Genomic DNA, 18,875 nt, shown 5'->3' on the forward strand with positions numbered 1-18,875 from the left:
GAGGGTAGAAAAGGAAGAAAAGGTATAATCTGTTGGTCTTAAGTTGGAATTCATTTTTCAAGATAAATAATAATTGAAACTCTGATCCATTACTTATATAGAAAAGGATTGGAGCTGGGTGTGGTGGCACATGCCTCTAATTCCTGCAACTTGGGAATTCTGAGGTAGAAGGCTTACAAGTTGGAGGCTGGCCTGGGTAACTTAGTGAAACCCTGTCTCAAAAATAAAATACCAAAAGGACTGTGGGTGTAGCTCAGTGATAAGTGCTGTTGGGTTTAATCTCTAGCACCACACACTGCATAAAAAGGATAGGAAATAATAATAACCAGGTAGCACACAACCAATATTTAAAGTATGTTAACTTTATAATAACTTTAATAAACTTTTCATATAAATGTTTTCTCCTTTTAAAATTAAACTATATTTTTGTAATACTTTCAGATTTGCAGAAAAAATTATGGCAGTAATATATTTTCTGTTTTCATGTACTTTATACTCCCTTATTGACATCTTATGTGGTATGTAAGATGGCACTTACCATATGGTATTGTTGTTACAATTAACGGACAAATATTTGTACATTATTATTAACTGAAGTTCATACTTTATTCAGATTTTCTTAATTTTTATCTAATGTCCTTGTATTATTCTAAAATACCACATTACACTTAATATAATAGTCATGTCTCCTTAGACTCCTCTTGGCTGTGGCAGCTTTCAGTACTTTCTCTGATTTTGATGACCTTGACTGGTATATTGGTCAAGATATCTGTAGACTCTCCCTTAGTTGAGATTTTTTTTTTTTTTTTATATTTTTCTGGAACTGTTGGTCTTTGGGAGGAACACCACAGAGGTATTGATTAATACAAAAGTTGTGTGCTTAGTCAGATCAGGCTGCTCTAATAATTTAGGTAGTTTTTTTTTTTTTTTGTACTGAGGATTGAACTCAGTAGTACTCAACCACTGAGCCACATCCTCAGCCCTATTTTATATTTTATTAAGAGACATGGTCTCACTGAGTTGCTCTGCACCTCCTTTGTTGAGGCTGGGTTTGAACTCACAATCTTCCTGTCTCAGCTTCCTGAGCTGCTGGATTACAGGAGTGTGCCACCATGCACAGCTCCAGATTGGGGGGTTTAAGATACATTTATTAGTCAGTTCCAGAAGTTGGCAAGTCCAAGATCAAGTGCTGGCAGATCTGGTGTCTGGTGAAGGCCTGCTTCCCGGAGTCCCTCACCTCTAAATATGATCACACTAGAGCTTAGATTTCAATGTATGAATCTGGGGGAGAAACAACATTCAGTTCATAATATTGTGGTTTGGCCTTCTAGACTGATTGTTGCAGGTTGTGGGCCAGAGGTCTGTTTTTATATATGGTGTGGTTATTGTTTGTTTTTATATTCAGCTTTCACCCTCCTCATGGGTAGAGAATCTTCATCAATTTTGGTATGTTTTTTGGGTATGAGTTGTTGTTTTTATGAATTAAAACCATCATGCTAGTTTAGGGAAGACTTTACTTTGTTCAGAACTTTACTGAGAATTTACCATTTTGGAAACTCATGACTTCACAAGCAATACCATTCATAGTATCTGAGTCTCTAATACACCTGTATCAGTCTGCATTTGTAGGGTTTGCATTCATGGTGACTCATGGGTACAAATATCTGTCTACTTCATAAAGTCACAAAAGTATTTGCATTTTTTTTGGGGGGGGGAGTACCAGGGATTGAACTCAGGGACACTCAACCAGTGAACCACATCCCCAGCCCTATTTTGTATTTTATTTAGAGACAAGCTCTCACTGAGTTGCTCAGCACCTTGCCGTTGCTGAGGCTGGCTTTGAACTCACAATCCTCCTGCCTTAGCTTCCCGAGCACTGGAATTACAGGTGTGCGCCACTGCTCCTGGCAGAATTTGTATTTTTAATACAATTAAATTGTTTTAATTAGGGCCAGGATGAAGTAAGACAAGTGAGGTTGCCTTGCTACAAAATTTAAGGAGAGACTCTTAGGGTCCTGCAAGTTCAATTTCAGTGCTTAAATTTTGCACCATAAGCACCTTGTATACCTCATCCTAGTCCTGATCTTATGACACGTGATTTTCTGTTCATAACTTTTTTATATTGTATCTAGGATATTGTGTTGATTTTGAAAAAAAAATGTGTGGGGATTGAACGATTAAGTTTGTTAAAGTACAAAAAAAATGTGTGTTTAAAATGATCTGTTTATAAAAGAAAGTGTTTGTTAGATCTGAGAATCACCTCTTTAGTGCACATATGTGGAAATATCCATTTCTGGGCTGTATGAACATCTTCTATTTTATTAGGTATTGCCAGATAGCTTTACAGAATGGCTCATCAGTCATGCAGTGCTACAGTAATGTCACATTAAACAAACAAACAAAATGCTTCAATATAGTGGTTTAAAGCAATAAGTATTTATTTTTCCCTATTAGTTTGTGGGATATTGCAAATCAGATAAGCTGGACTGGATTCTAAACTCCAGATTCTGGGTTCCAGTCTACAAATTTGATTGAGGTTGGGTTCAGGTCCACTCCATTTCTCTTATTCTCTTGGACAAACAACTAGTCAGGACAAGTTCTTCTTATGGGAAATTGCAGAAGCAAAAGAACATAGGTGAAAATACGTAAAACCTCATGTGTGTCACGCCTAGAACTGGCTCAACTGCATAGGCCAGAGCAAGTTACATAGCCAAGTCAACATATGTGGGGTAGGGAAATATGCTGTGCTCATTGTAGTGGGTGATATTGCGAAATCATTTGGCAAAGATGTGGATTATAATGCTAATACAGGGAAGATGTCAACATTATGAATAATGATTCAGTTTACCACAATGATATTACTGTTATATATTCTATCTGTAACATATACAAATTCCTATTTTTCAACATCTTCACCAACTCTTGATGTTACCAGATTTTATCATTTTTGTTTGTTAGATTAGTGGGTGTCAAATGACATATTGTTATTTTCATTTCCATTTCCAATTTCATGTCCTAAAATAAAATGTATTCGTTTTAAAAGATTATTTTTTTCCTCCACTATGAAGTCAGGTAGTGAGAATGATGAACTTTTTGTGACAAAAATAAAAATTTGGAATTTGAGTTTTTTATAAGTATAATTAGTTACAAACTTTAACTACCAACTCATTTCTATTTTCCTTTTGCTTACATGTGTCAGATATTCTGAGAATCATTAAAATGTCTAGACTCTATTCATGAAAGGCCCATTTGTTCTAAACTCTCATTCTGTAGACAGGATGCATTCATAATTTTCTTCCCACTTCTCAGTAGTCTAATTTTACTAAACCCATTTAGTAAGTGAAGTATAGGAATTGTAGTCCAGATTTCCTCTTTGAAAACATGACTCTATACCAAAATATGTGGATATTGTTAGTTTCAGTACATGAATTTCTATGCATTTCTCTGGGAAATAAACTCCTTATTTACTGGCACTCCTCTGATATAGAGGCAGTTCTAACTGAAGAGCACCATCCAGGTGAGAGCAGGGTGAGAATGCAAAAGGCACTACAGAATTATTTTTGCCTTGTGAATATCATCTCATTTATTCTAGGGTCTCATAGGTCATTTCTAGGATTGGAGTATTTCAAAAGAAATATTGGCTCTACATACCAAAAAAAAAAAAAAAACTTAACAGGAATTTTATTCTCCACAGCTATATCATAAGACCATAAGTTTTATAACCCAAGCAACAGTTCTAGTGGCCCATTTTGTCTTCTGCTTCTCATAAACTATTACTGTCAGTTATCTCTCCTATTCTTGGTCAGCTGGGCTTTTGCCATCCTGATTTGATCTGCTTTAGTAAGTTATCACAAATATTGACTCAACTCCTCTGCAGTAAGCCATTTCCCTCCTCCTACCCTCTCAAGTCTGATGATGCTACTCAGGTTGAGTTCTCTGTTCATCTTTATTCTTCTCCATCACAAAAACCCTAGAACTATGGACTAGGACTAGGGTTAGTGGCTTGATGGATTGAAATTCTAGGGAGAACATCAGTTTGAATTCTCCTTGTCAGCTTGTCGGCAAGATGATGGCATCTACACACATACCAACATTTGTGCCATTTCTGTCACAAAAGGAAATAATGACTACTTTTTGATTCTACTTTTTGGTTCTAGCAGCTCCTAGGCAGGAACCATCCTTCAGAAAGAAGAATATGGATAAGAGGCAGGGCTTTTCAGAGGTGCTATTGGCTTCTGTAGGAATCAAGGGGCACCATGTTGCCAGAGAAGGTCTCTTCTGTATCCTTAAGGAGTCTGTTTCTCTCACAGATAGGAAAAAGGCCTCCTCTGTGTCAGGGGCTGGTATATTTCATCGGGCTAGAACAGCATATTCTCTTATGACTTGATACTCCAGATGTTAGGATATTTTCTGTGTGATACTTTGAATTTATAGTGGGATTTCTAAAACTCTCAAGGTCAGTTTTGGTGCATTTCCATCCCTAAAATCCAACTCCTTTGCACCATTGTCTTTACTGCTGCTAAATCAGGGTGAACATCCCTGTTTCATTCTAAATAGGTGATTTTAATCTGGAGCATAGCTGACTTACATTCATATTCTGTATGGTAATGGAGTTTGAATCTTGAGGCCACAATTTCAGTGGGTTGGTTGGGCATACTAGGATTCTCTTAGATAGCTAGTCATTAGTTACTTGCTTTATTCTTCAACATCAATAAATTTTATCCTGTCAGGTAATCAGGGAAAGGTTAGTTCACTAATGCCAGTAGCTTACCTGAGCCATTCTCTGGCCCCTTCTGGCCAGCCTCACATCCTTTGGTAAGATAGGTAACTTATGGGCCTTTGGCAGACATCTTCAAGGAAAGGAACCATGAGTTATGATGGCTGGGCCAGCGTGTATGGAATATGTCTCTTACTAGAATAAGGGAGAGGTTACTTAATAATATACAGGTGCAAGCTTTTCTGATGTCCTCATATCTCCTTTCCCCAGGGACACCAGTTTCTACTGGGGCTGGTGAAGATGTATCCCACTTCTGGTATTTTAATTTCTGCATCCTGAAAGATAACAGAAGAAAACAAAGATAAAATGGACCAGTTGGATTCTAGAAAAAAGGCTCTGGGCTGAAACTTTTCATGAGAATAGTGGGGGAAATGAAAAGCTTTAATATTTGTTATGGAGGTAATTATGGCTGATAAATATAGAGAACTATGTTAATGAAGGTCCTAGAAGGAAACGGATCATACTTCCAAGCTGGTAATTTAGGAGAATTTAATAAAAGTGATGTTTACAAAGATGTGGGTAGGATAATAATGAAGAATATTTTATTGTTAACAAAGGATCACTTTGTTGATTCAGTTCACTGACTTCACATTTTTCTCTTCTTCCTGGTAGAACTTAATTTTGCTAAAGGATCCTTCATTTTCACAGTTCATAATAATCATTTTCTATTCTTTCTTTTACATGTTTAGTTAGAAAATCTTGTCAAATTGATAGTGTCTCATGATCTCTTTTCAATTTCTCTTCTGCCTTTATTTCAGCCCTCATAATCTTATTACAGTAATCTCCCAACTGATCTTCCTGCCTCTAATCTCTTCTAATCTTCCCTGCAACTAGGATATTGCTTTCAAATCCTTTAATATCTTTCTGTTGCCTAGCAAATAAAATAAAGACATCTAAACCTAATGTCTTAGGCCTTTACCATTAGTACCAGTGAACCATTTTAGCTTGAAGCTCAGTACTTTCCTTCAGGCTTATATTCTTAATCGTTTAAAAAATTCTTCACTTTTGTTATCATGGAGGTCAGATGATTTATCTGCAATTTAGATGCCTTTCTTTAGTTTACCTGAATACAGATTATTTCAAATACCTCAGGTCCTAAATACCCCCACATAACCAGATGTCTCCATCATCTCCTTGTCCTGTGGTTCCTGAGAGCCTTCACCTTTCCCTCCATAGTTTTATTGCTACATTATGATACATCCAGGTCTGTCAGCCCCTGGGCTCTGAGGTTCCCTGGGTCTTTTACTCTCAGTGCATGTTCCTGTGTAACGTGAGCTCTTTTATTTGATGTTGGTCAAAAGAAGCAACGGACAGTTTATATGAAGGACCATCTAGTAGTCCTGACTCAAAATTTTTATTTTAAGGTAATCTCAAATTTAAAGAAATTTATTGCAATTTTGCTACTGTTTTTTTCCAGGGCCATTTGAGAATACATTGATGATGTGGTTGGTGCTCTATTACTCTGAAAAACTTTGGTGTGTGTTCCCTATAAACAAGGACATTCTTACGCAACCACAGTACAACCATGAAAATGAGAAATTAATTATTAATCAGAAATTGGTACAGTACCACCATCTAATTCTCAGATCCTGTTCAAGTTTCACCAGTGGTTTCAATAATGTATAGCAAAGTAATCCAGTCTATAATACTATCTTGCATTTATTTGGTTGCTATGTCTCTCTAGACTCCTTTAGTCTGGATTAGTTCCTCAGTCTTTCCTTGACTTTCATGACAAGAAATATTTCTGAGGAGGCACTTTTAAACTATGTAATTTCTTCATCAGGTTTTAATGTATTCTTTAATTCTTTAACCACTTTGGATTCTTAGTTTCCTGTTTTATTCTGTGGACTTGTTGTTTCATTGTTATTTTGATAAATTATCTCATATTTTATCCTGCAGGAGCCTCTGTAATCTGATGTCTGCATTCTCTTGACCTATCCCATCATTCTTTAAGAACTTGACTACTTTCTAAGATGTTCAACTTCTTATACTTAAGAACCTATTCCAGTCTTGGAATCAGCCATTTCTCTCCAAGGCTCCCTTTTTCCTGTTACTTATTTATTTTTTGGTGTTGGTGATTGAACCCAGGGGTGTTTTACCATGAGCTACATCCCCAGCCCTGTTAATTTTTTCTTTAAAGATTGATGTGATTTTTTTCATACTTTTATTTTATTTATTTATATATGGTGCTGAGGATCGAACCCAGCGCCTTGCACATGCTAGGCGAGCGCTCTACCGCTGAGCCACAGCCTCAGCCCCCCTAGCCCTGTAAATTTTTTATACTTTGAGACAGGGTCTTGTTAAATTGCTTAGGACCTTAGCTTTCTGGGATTATAGGTGTGCATCTCTGTGCTGTTTTAGATCACAAGATATACTTATTGCCATTTGGGAGTTGCTGCTCCTAATCCTCTCAGGGGACAGAGCAAGGGAGTATAAAACATATATAGACATATGAATATTTTATTTGTAAATTCTTTTTGTATCTAGCTCTTATTTTCCTTTTTCTCTTGAAATTATGAGTTCATGTTAATATCTCAAATTCCAATCTTATCTTCAGAATCTACTTGGGCTCTAACATCTGAGGCAGGGCTGCTCCATGTGTAGATGCCCTCTTACCCTGCTCTCCACCCCTCTCTGTGTTGTACTCCAGAATAGGTGTTTATCTTAGTTGGCCCCAAATATGGCTCAAGAACTGAATTAGTTAGGAAGGGAAAGAGAAAGAAGATGAGGGAGACCACTTTTTTGGGGGAGAGAGAGGTATTGGGGGGGGCACTCAACCACTGAACCATATCCCCAGCCCAATTTTGTATTGTATTTAGAGACAGGGTCTCACTGAGTTGCTTAGCACCTGGATAAATTGCTGAGGCTGGCTTTGAACTCTCAATCCTCCTGCCTCCGCCTCCTGAGCCACTGGGATTACAGGCATGCGCCACTGTGCCCAGCAGAGGGAGACCCAACTTTTATCATCTATTTCTACTTCCCTTCCTTTCCTTTTTTGAAAATCTAAATAATCCATTAATCAATTACTGCAGACCCGGGGGATTTCAATAGCAGTCTCTTTTTGACTCCTAAAAGTCATGTCCTCTTTCATTAAGCTATTCCTTCACCTTTTTCTTATAGCCTTGATTCCTAAGGTACTTTTGACATAATTCTGTGAATATGTAAGGACATGAAGAATTGGACCTTGTTACAAAGAGCATGCAGGAAACATCATTCTGAATGTGAGCTCCACATTGCACACATTTTTTTTTTCTCTCTCTCTGTGGATTGTATTTGTGTCTGTGTTTGTGCCGGAGAGAGAAGAAATTTTTTAAAGTTTGGATAACTAATTTATAAAGGCTTCTCTTGTTTTGAAGGGGGTCTTTGTTTTTTCAGTTTCAGGAAATTTCTCCTTTTTTGCCTGGAATAGGTTATAGATTAAGTAGCCTCTCCCTGTGTGGTAGAAGAACCACTGGTTGTCAGCTTCTGCACTAGTCTGCAAGAAATTCAGGGACAGGACTTGTAGGCTCTGTGAGAACTGGGTATGTCTCTTGTGGACACATTTGTGTGCCTAGCCCCAGCACTATGCTCTATCACCCAAGAGGCCCTGATGTCAGTTAACATTAGTTTGCCAGCCCTGGTTTGTTCTTGGGTCTGATAGCAAAGTCCATGATCTTTTCACTACACCTTGCCATGTTTAGGACAGGATGGGCTCTGTCTCCTTAAACTAGTATATGGTGATTTCTAAGTCTGAGAGATTATTATCTAATATCATATCTTTCTTATCCATGTTGGAGTCTGTTATTTATGGCCTAAACTCAGTGCTCAGTGATTTTGTAGATACTTCAACTATTATATTATTTGTTCTCTCATTTTTTTCAAGTACCCACTAATAGATGAGAGGTAACTTCATCATTTAATGTCTGTGTTACATAAGTTGTTTAATATCTTAGGGTCACTTTTCTTAACTTTCACACAGGGGATTTTAATTACTTCTTTACTGATTTTCTGTGAGGTACAGCTTATGTAAATATGCTCCCACAAGTGGCAGATCGGGTGCTCAGTATGGGTATCATTTGTTTGCTTGCACTTGAAGAAGTTCACAAAAGGATGTTAAGACAGTTGAAATGCACTATCCCAACCACTATTCGTTGTTGGGTATTTCATAAAAACCGGTGTTGGTGGGGCACGGTGGCGCACGCCTGTAATCCCAGCGGCTCTGGAGGTTGAGGCAGGAGGATTGTGAGTTCAAAGCCAGCCTCAGTAATTTAGCGAGGTGCTAAGCAACTTAGTGAGACCCTGTTTCTAGTAAAATACAAAATAGGGCTAGGAATGTGGTAGTGCCCCTGAGTTTAATCCCTGGTATCCCAAACCAAAAATTAACAACAACAACAACAACAAAAATGGTGCTACCCTTGATTCAGTAGCTGCATAATTATTAAATTTGTTAATAAAATTGGGCTCTGTGCAACACTGTTCATGATTTGGATTTTTGGTAGATAGGTAGTTTTCAATGGCCTCTTCTTCAGTCAGTGGTGGTTAACAGTTTATTCAGAGTAATTCTTTTTGCCACTAGATGGTGCTTGTCCCTGTATTTGCGAGGCTTTTCTATACAAAGTTACATTATTTGGGGAAAAGCAGTAGGATTGCATATTGCTATTGATATTCATACACACCCTGTGGATGAGATATTTTAAGGTTAAATTATAGGGTAAGGGGAGCATTTAGATGAGAATTTTACAGTTCTTTTAGATCACTGTGTTTACTTAATGCCCTTTAGTTTAAAAATGAGAAAAATTAATGAAATTATTGTATTCCTTTTTTTTTTTGAGAGGTACATAAAGTTGGGCCTAGATTAACTCATGAGTTTGTTAGAACTATTAAAATAATAAAGTAAGTTGTAGGCCCACATACTGTCTAGTCGATTTTTCAATGTAGTCAGAAAACCTTAGGAGACAATTCACACTCAGACATTCTAATAATGGATAATCAGCGTCATATATAATTCAGTGCCTCTCATTTTGAACTATAATGACTGTGAAAAAATGTGCAGCATTTTCTGTACCTGATGAAATCCTGTAAACACCAAGCTGCCTAACATGGTAATACATAGATAAAAGATGGTCTCTCCCATTCATGAATTTAGGAATGATTAACTGTGTTTAACTGAGGTTAGTTTCTATGGTAGGGATTGTGTAGAATGAGAGGAAAGGATCTTCAGAATTTGTTGCACAGGACTATTTTAGATGAGCTGCAGGGGAAACCTGTTAAGAGATTTTCTACTCACTGTGTTTTCTATGAAGAGCTGACATGACCAGTTTGTGAACCAAACTTTGGTGAAATACAATTTTAATTTTTAGAATTTATCAAATAGCACTCAGAACAGTTCTGGGCACTGAATTATATATGACGCTGATTATTCACTATTAGAATGTCTGAGTGTGAATTATCTGCTAAGGTTTTCTGATTACATTGAAAAATCGACAAGACAGTATGTGGGCCTACAACTTGCTTTATTATTTTAATAGTTCTAACAAACTCATGAGTTAATCTAGGCCCAACTTTATGTACCTCTCAAAAAAAAAAGGAATACAATAATATCATTAAGATTTCTCATTTTTAAAAAGTAAATATGTTTATGTTTAAACTTAAGAGCTATTATAGTAGAAAATGGGGTGACTCTGCTTATTCATTCTAATTTAAATGGAAAATGAGGATAGGGGACAGGGGTTAGTGACAAATTGAGAGTTGGTCCTAGCAAAGCAGAGTCAGTCAATTGAGAGCTGGTGGTTAGATAGGGTGAGGAGTTGGTTTTCAAGCAACAGGAACTGACTCTGACTAAGAACAAGTGAAAAAATTTTGAATCTAATGAAAAACTGAAGAATTAGATTTCAGAAATGACAAATGTAGAATGTCTTCAGGGATCTAGGTAGCAGGAAATGATGAATAGTCTTCTTGGAATGAAATAGTTTTCATAGTGAATGAATTCAAGCTACTTAATTTTTTCTTTTCTTTTTCTTTTTAACCCTGCTAAAGAGATTGTGAGAGCATGAGCATCCATGTCCCAATCCTTATTAGTATCAGATGAGATGGGGAAAGCTAATGTTGGTGGGGAGGCAGGCTTTGGGGGAAGACTGGATTTACATGTGTTAAGTTGGAGATATTCCGACATTCAAACTGAGATAGCAAGTGGGTATGGGTTGGAGGTAGAGAGAACAAATTTTGGATACATGAGTTTATAGGAGTATTTGATGTCATAGGAGTAGATGTGCTTATGGAAGGAGAAAGTATACATAAGAAGGTTTCATTGCCTTTTGGGGCTTTCCAACCCAAAAAAGTTGGGAAAAAGAGAAAGCACCTGCAGAGGAAGTTGAGAGGGGTAATTAAGAATTTCTTAGTCAGACCTTTTAGTGAGAATCACACATATAAATATGTTATCTTCTGATCTCCAGCCAGACTCCTCAGCCAGACTCCTTTCAAGTCCTTACTTTTTTAGCAGGACACTAGCCAGAGCCCAAGAATTTATATAAAGTCTGATCCTGTGCCTTATTTTCTTGCAGACAAAGGGAGAAAATCTATTACTTGAAAAATCTCCCTTCCTCACTGTTTTTAGTCCAAAGAAGGGGTTTAAACTATGAATGAGTGTTTGTATGTTAGATTTAGAGACCTCTAAATGGGACTGGTATTTTCCATCTTTTGCCAGCTAACAGATTCCCCATGAAGCGAGATGTAGTTGAGGTACAGGAGTCCATCTGCAGGAGTAGGCTCCCGGGGAGTGTGCCTCCTGGCACGCAGCCTCCTTGGCCTTCAGGCCTGTTGTGGCATCTATCCTAGCTATTCAAAGCTGTCGCAATAAAACTCCTTTTTCAATAATGTTCTGTGCTTAGTCCCATATTCTTGTTCTGGCAAGTGGCCTCTGGTTTGGTTCCAACTCTGTACCACTCACTAAAATTCATCATATCAAATTCCTGTAAGATTGCTCTTGGCACCCAGTTTGAGAAAGGGGGTGGGGGAAAAGATAGATAGATAGATATGGGGAGGGGAAAAGGAGGAGAGGAAAGTGGAGGTTTGGGGAAGAGAGAAAGAGAGAGAGGCCCACAGGCACAGACATTACTGACCTTACTACTTGCTCAGACAGAACCTGTCACTAGAGTCTCATTTACTTCTGGAGTGGATCTCTCTCTACTACCTGAAATCATGTACTGTAACTACACTATTTCTTATTTTCTGAAAATTACCTAGCCATTCCTAACACTATGAACAATTTTTCTCTTTTTTTAGAGATGGGTTTCTGTTCCTCTTCTACAGGGACAGTCCTTTGGTGAGTAGTTCTGTCTTTGTAATAAGTCCTGTGCTGATGGTACATCTTATCCTCAACACACAGGCTCAGTATAATTCAAGTGCCATTTTCAACCTCCAAGGCCTCTGTAGTAGTCAGGTTGCTCTTCATATGTATGTCAGAACATATTCTGTACCTTAGCTGTGCACTGAGATTTTTAATAACTCTAGATATTCCAATCAGAAGAAGGTTACATCTGGTCCCAATTGGTGGCTTCCACCAGCTGTTCCGTGAATCAGCCTAGAGGCCTACCCTGATGAAGCTTGTGAACACAGACCCCTCTTCAGAATTTAGGTTTTATTATGTTTTCCTGAGTCATTTAACATATTGTGAGCTGTAGGTTTTAGAGTTAAATTTATTTTAATTTTCACTATAAAGCAAATTGATCTTTGTGGACAATGTATTCTAATATTATTATGAGCACTAGAGGGCACTCTGTAAAAGATGAAGCAGTTTTTCATTTCTTGATTTTTGAAATATCTGTTATAGCTATTGAAATAATTGAGGCGAGTCATTAAAAACTATTATATTGTAATCAAGTATGCAAGGAATAAATCATTATCTCTAAAGGATACATAACATACTTCTCATCCTTGACGAAGGACAAGAATGACCATTATTCCTTGAATTGACTACTTTGCCTCAAGATGTACTTCTAAAATGCTCATGTTAAAAATGACAGTCTTGGAGATAAATAGTATGAAAACATTATTTATTTATTCACTGAATACTCACTGATGATTTACTCTATTGTAAGCTTCCTAAGGGACACAAATATGGTGGATAATAAATTATAATAAAGTATGATGTTATCAAATAGAAACATGGTATATAAGCCACACACAAAATTTTAACTTTTTAGAAGATACATTAACAAAGTAAAAAGAACCAGGTGAAATTGATTTTGGCAATATCGTTTATATATATAACCCAATATAGCAAAAATACCATTATTTCAAAGTGTACTAAATATAAAGAAAAATTATTGCAAGTTGAATATCTTTTATCAGAAATGCTTGGGACTAAAAGTATTTTGGATTTAGGATTTAAAAAAAGATTTTAGAATATTTACATATATGAAATGAAATATCTTGATATCTTGGTGTTGGGACCCAAGTCTAAACACAAAATTGATATATGTTTCATATATACCTTAATGTCCATAGCCTGAAGGCAATTTCATATAATATTTTTAGTGTGCCTACATTTTGGCTGTGACCAGTCGTGTGAGATCAGATATGGAATTTTCCACTTTGTGGGCTTGTGCCAGCACTCAGAATCCTTCAATATTTTGAGTATTTTGATTTTTAAATTTTTGGATTAGAGACTCATACTGGTTATTTATGAGATTTACACTCTTTTTTTGTACTAAAACTTTGAAATCCAACGTGTACTTTATACTTATAATATGTCTTCTCTTGGATTTGTCAGATTTCAGCTGCTCAGTAATCACACCTAGCTGTGGCTTCCCTTTTGCACAGCACAGCTCTGGGGCCCAGTCTTCTGGACAGGCTGCATTCTAGAAATTTAGTAATAGCCTCACTCTCCTCATTGAGGCTTTATGTGTGTGTGTGTGTGTGTGTGTGTGTGTGTGTGTGTGTATGGTTCTGGGGATGGAACCCAGGGCCTTGTGCATGTGAGGCAGGCACTCTACCAACTGAGCTATATCCCTAGCCCCATGAGGCATCTTTTATATTACCAAAAAATTTACCCATTGAAGTGTACAATTCTCTCACCTACCTTTTAAGAAAACAGCATCTACTCTTGTTCCCAGGATGTAGTATCTTCTCTTGCTTCTCCAAGGTTCTTTTTGTAAAATTTCCTTTTCTGTTTTTATAGTCTCTATATTGTCCACATTTATTTTTAAAGAAAAAAGCATTTTGTTTGCCCCCACCCCCACACTATCTCTTCTGCTTGGAAATATCCTCATGTGTCTGGTTTTCCTTGATGAGTAGAAAACTGTATGTGGGTCCTTAGGGGTGAGGAGATGGGTTAGCATTTAACCTTTGATTTCTCTATTGAATGAGCAAATAAGTGAAAATGATTAAATTCTCTTCCAACTTCTTCTTCATCCATCTTAAGCCGGTTTCTTTCTAGATTGGATGAACTTTACCCTTCTACTTTTGTTCAACATGTTAGTTCTGAGTGTACCCAAGAGTCCCCTTCCTCTAGAGCTTAGTAGTCTGGTTTTGTTTTGTTCTGTTTTGTGTACACATGGGGAAACTACCTTTTAAAAAAGGTTAAAATGACTTAGGTTTCTATAACTCCACTAAAAAAAAAAAAGAAAAGAAAAGAAAAGAAAGAAAGAAAGGAAGGTAGAAAATGGGTGAACTTTTTTTTTCCCCTCTGTGTTATATAAATAGCAGCATGCAAGCACAGATCTATTCTGCACTCTTCCCTAGAAATCTTCAAGGCTCACACCCGTACTCCTTTCCAGGCTTCTAATCAAAACTCACCTTCTCAGTTAAGCCTTCCTTGACCTTTATAATTATAAGTTCCCTCCCATACTCATCTGTATACCCTGGTATTCCCTATTCTCTTTCCTTGCTTTGGTTTTTCTTTAGTACACTTATCACCTGAAATTCTATATACTTTACATCTGTCTCTTTCCCTTCAAAATGAGAGCAGATTTTTTAGATGTTTAATTGAATATAACACTAATACAGAAAAGAATTCGTAAGTTTGCAGCTTGATGAATTTTCACAAAATGACATACCCACGTCATTGTGTCCCAGATTAAGAAATTGAGCATAGCAGCATGCCAGAGGTTTTCCTCATACTTTTCCCTATTCACTAACACTTACCCAAGCCTTTTTTCAAAGGCTACTACTACTCTCTGGTTTTCTATATCATGCATTAGTTTTGCATTTTATATAAATGGAATAAGTGCACAATGTATTTTTGTCCAGTTTTCCTTACCTCAACATTATATTAAGTTTCATCTGTGAAGTTGTATCAATAGTTTGTTCATTTGCATTGATGTTGTATCAATAGTTTGTTCATTCCAGTACTTCATTGTATGATCACAATTTATTTATTCATCCTATTGTTGATGAATATGGGCGGTTTCCAATTGGACTTTTAGCTATTATAATTATCTTTTGTTTTGAAAAAGCCTGTAAGGATCTTAGGCTATTATTTTTTATACCCTTATAAATGCTTCCTTTGAGGCAATAAACAGGGCTGTCTACCTGCTTAGATTTGGGAAAGCAGCAATGTTATCCAGCCATCTTTTTTTTAAAATTTTTTTTTAGTTGTAGTTGGACTCAGTATCTTTATTTTATTTATTTACTTATTTTTATGTAGTGCTGAGGATCAAACCCAGAACCTTGCACATGCTAGGCAAACGCTCCACAACCCCAGTCCTCCAGCCACATTAGTATCCTCCACTAACTGAGCTCCTTGGGAACACCTAATCATCTTTGAAGCAGCAGTGTTTGGCGTGGAAGATCACATAATGATCTAAAGACTGTTTCTGAGGGATCACATAAGTTTTTATTTTCAGAATGAAACTAGGGAGAGGAGTTTATAGAAGAATCAGAGATTAAATGGAGTTTACCATGTAGAAACTTCAAAACCAGCAATAAGAGTAGTTTTAAATGTATTTGAAGACAGAAATTTAGCTAAGGAATGGTAGTACCCTTTGATTATGTTGTAAAACATTTGCAGATAGAAAAGCAGATGACAAGCATATCAATTTTTTCATTACTGTAATATAGGTATTAGGAGATAGAGGCCTAATTTCTAGGTTTTTAATTATGGTAAAATATATATAATGTAACTTTTACCATCTAAACCATTTTTAAGTTTACAGTTCTGTAGTACTGAGTACACTCATGTTGTACAACCATCACTACCACCCACCTCCCAAACTTTTCAACTTCTCCAACTGAAGCTCAGTCTTCTTTCCAGCCCTTGACAACACCATTCTGCTTACTGTCCCAATGAACTGGACTACTCTAGGAGCCTCATGTAAGAGCGGTCAGACAATATGATTCCTCTTATGACTGAATTATTTAATTTAGCATAATGTCTTCAAGATTTTAAATTTTCTTCTGAGGTAAACAGTTTGGAGGATGTTTTATGCTTAGTGTGCACAAGGCCCTGGGTTTAATCCTTAGCATAAAACAAACTAACAAAAATAAATCAACATTTTGAAATATATTTTATATGTCAGTTTAAAATTGAAAAACATGTCAACTCTTAAAAAAAAAAAACCAAACCCAGAAAACAAACAAACAAAAAAGATATTTTCCCAAGTATCAAAGAAACTTCTAGATATAATTGTTTGCCAAAGTATGTAAACTCCTATTGACTAGTGATTTTTATACATAATAAATAGTAGAATCATTGACTAAAGAAGCAACTGTGACTCTTGGGTGGGGTATATTGGGGGGGTTAGCCTGATTTTTATAATAGAATCTACTGGATGTATCTGAGAGGATATATTTACCTTCAAACAAGCAGAAACCAATGGACACAATATTTTTAGATTTAAAAAGCCTTTGGTGATATTTGTATGCTTAAGACTTAAAAATGAATTCAGTATGGCATTAGATGGAGTATTTTGACATGGAGATCTATCTAGGTACCACAATGGAAAAAAGAAGTAAGTATGCAGTTGTGGAACAGGAAGATTTAGCAGTGGTTTCTGTTGGAAAACTGATGCTGGCAATATATGTTATATTTTTTGTCCTTTTAAATAAATGACTGGATGATGAACCAGTCATCTTCTGTTTGCTCTTTCAGATTCATATCTCACCCTTTTCCAGCTCTGTGTCCTGCCCTGGAAAGTGCCAGTACTGACTCCTGCAGTCATCCATCTTGCCTCTCACTTCTGGTAGCATATAGTCAACGGGAAGGAGCTGGTAGGAGGTGGGAGGGAGTAGGGGAGTGAGTCATCTGGCTGGGACTCTCCACCAAACCTTTTTCACACTTGCTGTGTAAGTAGCTCCTTTACTAAAATTCTCCTCAAAGTATTCTAATTTTTGTGTGGGATCTGCTTTCTGCTAGGACCCTAAAAATACACATGACAGAATCTGGAGGGTAGTTGAAAGAGAGGAAAGATCCACTCTTCCAAGAGATCTGGATACTAGTCCTGGCTCTGTCCTAACTTGTGAGACAACATAGTTTCTTCATGTCTAAATTTATTTTGACAAGTTAGCAATAGCAATATTAACCCTCTCTAACTTGGGGTGGATTTTTGGTTATATATATATTTAAAAAGACTTTGTCCTAAGTCTTTTTAAAAAATAGCCTACCACAAATGAATGGCATTATTATGATGATGTTTATCACCAGTGTAAACTGCCAAGTGAGATTAATGAACCCTTCCTAGAGGTGGCATGAATGGGCAGGAAGGTAACATCTAAGCCTTAAGTGGTAAGGGCTGGCATTTGATTGGGAGTCCCAGGACACAGCACTTGAGTGAGAGGAAAGTGTTTTATAGAAGGTCACGAGTGGCATGGCACCATGTCATGTACTGGTTTTCTTTGGGTTGACTATGCTGCTTCTTCATCACTGCTGGTATTTAGCTCCTGGCATGGGTGATGACTTTGAAGAGTAGCAAACTCAAATGCTTGTGGTAGGAGGTCGGTAGGTGAGTGAAATGCAGGACTGTATTAATTCTAATCAGTTGCTGCAGTGGGGGAATGTAGATTGTCTCAGGATTCTTCTAACTTTTCATTTATAAAGCCCTACAATTTACAAATGTCAGCAACTAATTAAAAATATTAAATATAGTATGGGCTTAATAAAACACATCTGAGAGCTGGGTATAACCTGTGGGCTGCCAATTTTTGATCTCTGATATGTAAATTTCTTAGTGACCTTAGAGGATTAAACTGGAACTTGGGTTCCTACCACTGCTTGAACAAATGTCTTCCACTTTTGGGTTTCTAGTCTGCACATTCTTAGGTCCTTATGTTTGAGTCTTATGTCCAAATGTGTGGTAATGCATTTTGGGAAACATTGTTTGGAAATTGAGCCAAACCCCTGATGGCTTTTGTGGAGAGAGAATGTGTGCTTGTTAGTTCCACTTCACCTTATCAGGCTTGTTTTTATAGATATAATCTCTCCTTAAGCAGGCAGGTATGAAATCTTTATTATGTTCTCTCCTCCATTCCATTAGTTACCATTTTCTGAATAGGCCCATTAGTCTTCATTGATCTTTGAGCATCACTTGATATGATTTAGATATTTCAATATTTCCTCACAGTACAAATGAGTAACTCCCTTTTGCCAAGGTATATGGATAAAATCCCTAGATGACATTTGAATATTATTTGTACTTTCTAGTACAAAATTGAATGGGTATCTATAACTGATTTTTCCTTCAAATTTGTGTCCCATAAAACATTAGTTCTGGAGATGTTCCACAAGCAAGGGGTTCTAATATCCATTAATTTGGAGAAATACCACTTATCCTATGGCCCTCTTGGAGAGTCAAAGGCAAATTTGCCTGCAAAAGTTTAAGTCCTGCAGGGAGGCACAGTTAACTTTGTTTAATCCAGTATATTCATTTACTCAGTCATTCATCTGTCAACTATTTATTGAGCATTTACTATATGTCTCTTTAAGAAGTACCATTGACTTTTTATTTGATGGAAGAACTATGCTGTTCTTCCAGGATATACTGTCCTCATGGAACTGATGTTCTGATAGGAAAAACTGATAATGAAGAACTGAGTTAATAAACGAATTCTTCATAGATTGAGAGAAGCAGCAGGAAGAAACTAAACAGAGGGCAGTGAAGAGGATAACCAGGGCATGTACTGAGCT

The 18,875-nt window shown here is 36.8% G+C and overlaps 1 protein-coding gene across 10 annotated transcripts in view; it reads left to right on the forward strand.

Annotated features, from left to right (window-relative positions):
• Positions 1-18,875, forward strand: part of St7 (suppression of tumorigenicity 7) — a 269,462-nt gene that overhangs the window by 13,918 nt on the left and 236,669 nt on the right. The window contains exon 1 of one of the 10 annotated variants that reach the window (XM_058572123.1): positions 12,038-12,077. The exons of the other annotated variants lie outside the window; for them this stretch is intronic. Coding sequence (XP_058428106.1) covers positions 12,040-12,077 — 38 coding nt within the window. The 5' untranslated portion in view covers positions 12,038-12,039. Of the gene's footprint in view, positions 1-12,037; positions 12,078-18,875 lie in introns of those variants that run through there. 10 annotated transcript variants of the gene reach the window in all.

The sequence above is a fragment of the Marmota monax genome, unplaced genomic scaffold (genome assembly GCF_021218885.2).
Source record: "Marmota monax isolate L192 unplaced genomic scaffold, Marmota_monax_Labrador192_F-V1.1 WCK01_AAM20220418_F8-fsc00027, whole genome shotgun sequence".
Taxonomy (NCBI): domain Eukaryota; kingdom Metazoa; phylum Chordata; class Mammalia; order Rodentia; family Sciuridae; genus Marmota; species Marmota monax.